The following is a 3047-nucleotide window of genomic DNA, read 5'->3' on the forward strand; positions in this document are numbered from 1 at the left end:
GTGCCATGCGGCCGATCTCCGCCGCCATCAATGTGTGAGATGAAGTACCGCTCCACCACGGCAGGTACAAGGTAAGGAAGGGCGAGGTCCCCATCGGAGACACGGCCCTACAGGATTTCAAAGAACCTTTCACGCAATATAGGCATTTTGAACAACGGTGGTTGATGTTGATATTTTTATGTCCCCAACATTGATCACTAGGTGGGCTCATCTCATTTTCTTTCTGTTTTGTAATAATTTGGCGGTGCCCAATATCAATGTCTCGACCAATCTCGTAACATGGTCTTATCTTAGAGCCCGGGTGTATTTGGTATCAACTTGGTACTAATATATTACCCTTCTTTAGTAAATATTTCCTCCGTCGCTCATATTCTTTGTGGAATGGAGAAACACATGCTGCGTCATTATTAATCTATATGGCGACAGTTGCCCATGATTCAAATTATGCTCTATCTTGATCAATCTAACATACACACGCACACCACCAACACATGGACGTATTAAATTCATGCTCCAGCCAACTCATCCAAAAGTCCGAACTGATGGAGGAAGGTGAGCAATATATTTCAACACTCCTCTTCACGTCTAGGCTATTTTAGTCCTTAGATCGATGTAGGCCGCAGCGTCGTTTTATTTAATACTGTGTTGGCAGGGTTTTAAGCTATAGACCTTTTGGCTCGGATACCATATTAAATTCATGCTCCAGCCAACTCAACCAAAAGTCTGAACTGATGGAGTGAGGTCGGTAATATATTTCAACAGGACGCACACCCACAATGTTTACAAATGTGTGGTCTTACAGAGCTTCAAGATGTGTGCTTAAGAGTGTCCCACCTCGTATTCCAGATTAATGTTTTTTCTTGTTGATGTTCTTGGGAGCTTTACATACCGCAGTAGAGACTAGATTCAGAGTGATGAATGTCAACAATTGTGTCAAGATTTCAGAACACCTAGAATTACTAGTAAAATCGTTTGATCTGCCTGCATGAATGGGTTCATGAGTTCGAGTAAGTGAAGGTCAAGAATGATCAGCACACCGCACATTGCCACGAATCTGTCTGTCTATCCCTGGCTTATATATGTCAGAAAGTGAACTAATCCACCCATCAGAATTGCACTTCTCCACGAGTAATCAACATCATGTTTTATAGTAGTTCACCTTCCCAGATCATTAAGCGCTGCAAAGTTGACATTAACCTACTGAAATGAGGTGCAAAAAAAAAAGCAAAACTTGATGATGACCAAGAAATGGAAAAATCCATAATATCCCACATCCAACAGACGACTCGTCTATAATTCTGTCCTAGTCCATCCATACATAAGGATTGTGATTAGAGGGTGAAATCCTTGGATCCAGCACAGTTCAATTTGTTTATTCCACTTTATTACGATCGATTTGAAGAAGTGCATCATCATTTGTACTACAGCTTCTTATTATTTTCCTTTGGTGGCATTGGAGCACCAATTCTTTCATGCTTAGTTGTCGCGACAATCGACGAACTGGTAGTTGACGGTGAGGTGGCCCTGCTGCATACCCAGCCCGTTGGTGTCGATCTTGCTGAACACCGTGTCGTGGTCGAGGTCCAGGCCGCCGTTGCTGCACTGGTCGACGATCCTCGCCGTAATCTGTGCGCCGGTCGCCGTGTTGGTCACCTACATATATGCAGATTCAGACGATAAACCCGTTAGCCAACACGTCAACATGATGTTCATCATGTAATAACAGAGTAAAGTTTTTGTTAGTCCTTACTGGAGGCACTTGCCGCAGGATGCCTGGCCGGTGGGCCCGGCAGGCCCGCAGAAGGCGGTCCAGCCGTACTTGGAGCGCCAGGCGAAGGACATGCCGGCGTCCCATGTGGCGCAGTAGGCGCTGGCGGCGTTGAGGTCCCAGTTGATCTTTTGCGGGTTGTAGAAGTTGTAGGTGGCGCGTACGTTTGACGCCGACTGCCCCGCGGCCATGGCGGCCGCCATGCACAACAGGACCGCCGACAGTAGCGTGCGTCCGGCCATCGTCGCCTTGGGATCAGGCACAGGCAGGATGTGTATGCAATGGTCAGTGGCAGCTTAGCAGGGAGCGATGGAGAGGATGTCGGCCGGTGGCGATGGAAGTTGCTTCTTCCGCCGGCTGGGAGCAGTATATAGAGTTGAAGCACCGGCACATGCTGTGGAATTTTCTTCCTTCATGCGCAGTTTTTCCACATCTCTGGAATCATGTGCATGCGCCAACAAAAAGGAAATCAATGGATGAGCCAAGCAGGACGTGGACGTCTTCCACGCAGTTTGGCTGGCTCATTTTGACCAAAAGTTCTCTGGAAAGCAAACATTGATGCATTTTCACGCAACTCGGAATTTTTTTCTATCGTTGCACATATTTTTGTACACGTGTTCAGCTAAGCACCTTATATCCAGTCAGTCTTGTCATGCAGAATCATAGTAGTTAGCGCCAATCACGGATCGTGATCATGGCCGATCTGCATGCTAGCTTGGGCTGTACCGGAAAATAAAGGTGAAGTGGAACAAACTGTGTGAAGAGTACACTGCTGAAAAAATGGTCTCTGCCGAGTGTTCGCATATTTGCCGAGAGTGGTTTTCGCCTGGTTTGCGGAGTTCTAGACCAACAGAGCATGGCAAAGTTTTTGCCACGTGGCGATAGCAGCAGTTGTTGTCTACTCCGTCACGATAGGCCACTTTTGCCGAGTATCCGCGTTATGGACCTCGACATAGTTTTCGTCAGCCGTTTACAAAACAGATTGGAAGACTATATGCCAGATATGGATTCCCATCGGTGCTCTCGACATTCCCAATTTCGGGCTCATCCTCCTCTTCGTTCATCTTGCAGTGTTGCGCCGGGTGAAGATCATAGAGGAGGTCGGCAAAAATGAGGCGAGAGGTTGCAAATGCGACTGATAGCTGATGAATGAACTGAATTACACGGTTATATTAGATTTGCTGGGGGGGGGGGGGGGGGGGGGGTGCCCGCTGCTATGCTATAGTTTCATTGTTTTCTCATTCCTATATACCTGTGTGGACTCACAGACACGGTACTG

At 47.1% G+C, this 3047-nt stretch overlaps 1 protein-coding gene across 1 annotated transcript; it reads right to left on the reverse strand.

Annotated features, from left to right (window-relative positions):
• Positions 1-1064: 1064 nt before the first annotated feature.
• Positions 1065-2121, reverse strand: LOC125515553 (barwin-like). Its single transcript, XM_048681047.1, has 2 exons — positions 1752-2121; positions 1065-1655 (listed from the first exon to the last, which is right to left on the reverse strand). The coding sequence occupies exons 1-2, from the start codon at positions 2008-2010 to the stop codon at positions 1477-1479; spliced, it is 438 nt and encodes a 145-aa protein (XP_048537004.1). The 5' UTR covers positions 2011-2121; the 3' UTR covers positions 1065-1476.
• Between the last annotated feature and the right edge of the window lie 926 nt (positions 2122-3047).

This window comes from Triticum urartu, chromosome 6 (assembly GCF_003073215.2).
Source record: "Triticum urartu cultivar G1812 chromosome 6, Tu2.1, whole genome shotgun sequence".
In the NCBI taxonomy this organism is placed as follows: domain Eukaryota; kingdom Viridiplantae; phylum Streptophyta; class Magnoliopsida; order Poales; family Poaceae; genus Triticum; species Triticum urartu.

Excerpts from the sequence above, each read along its gene's own strand:
- LOC125515553 (XM_048681047.1), bottom strand. The coding sequence starts at position 2,010 with ATGGCCGGACGCACGCTACTGTCGGCGGTCCTGTTGTGCATGGCGGCC. Across the intron at positions 1,656-1,751 it reads ATCCTGCGGCAAGTGCCTCC|AGGTGACCAACACGGCGACC; the intron begins AGTAAGGACTAA and ends CTGCATATATGT.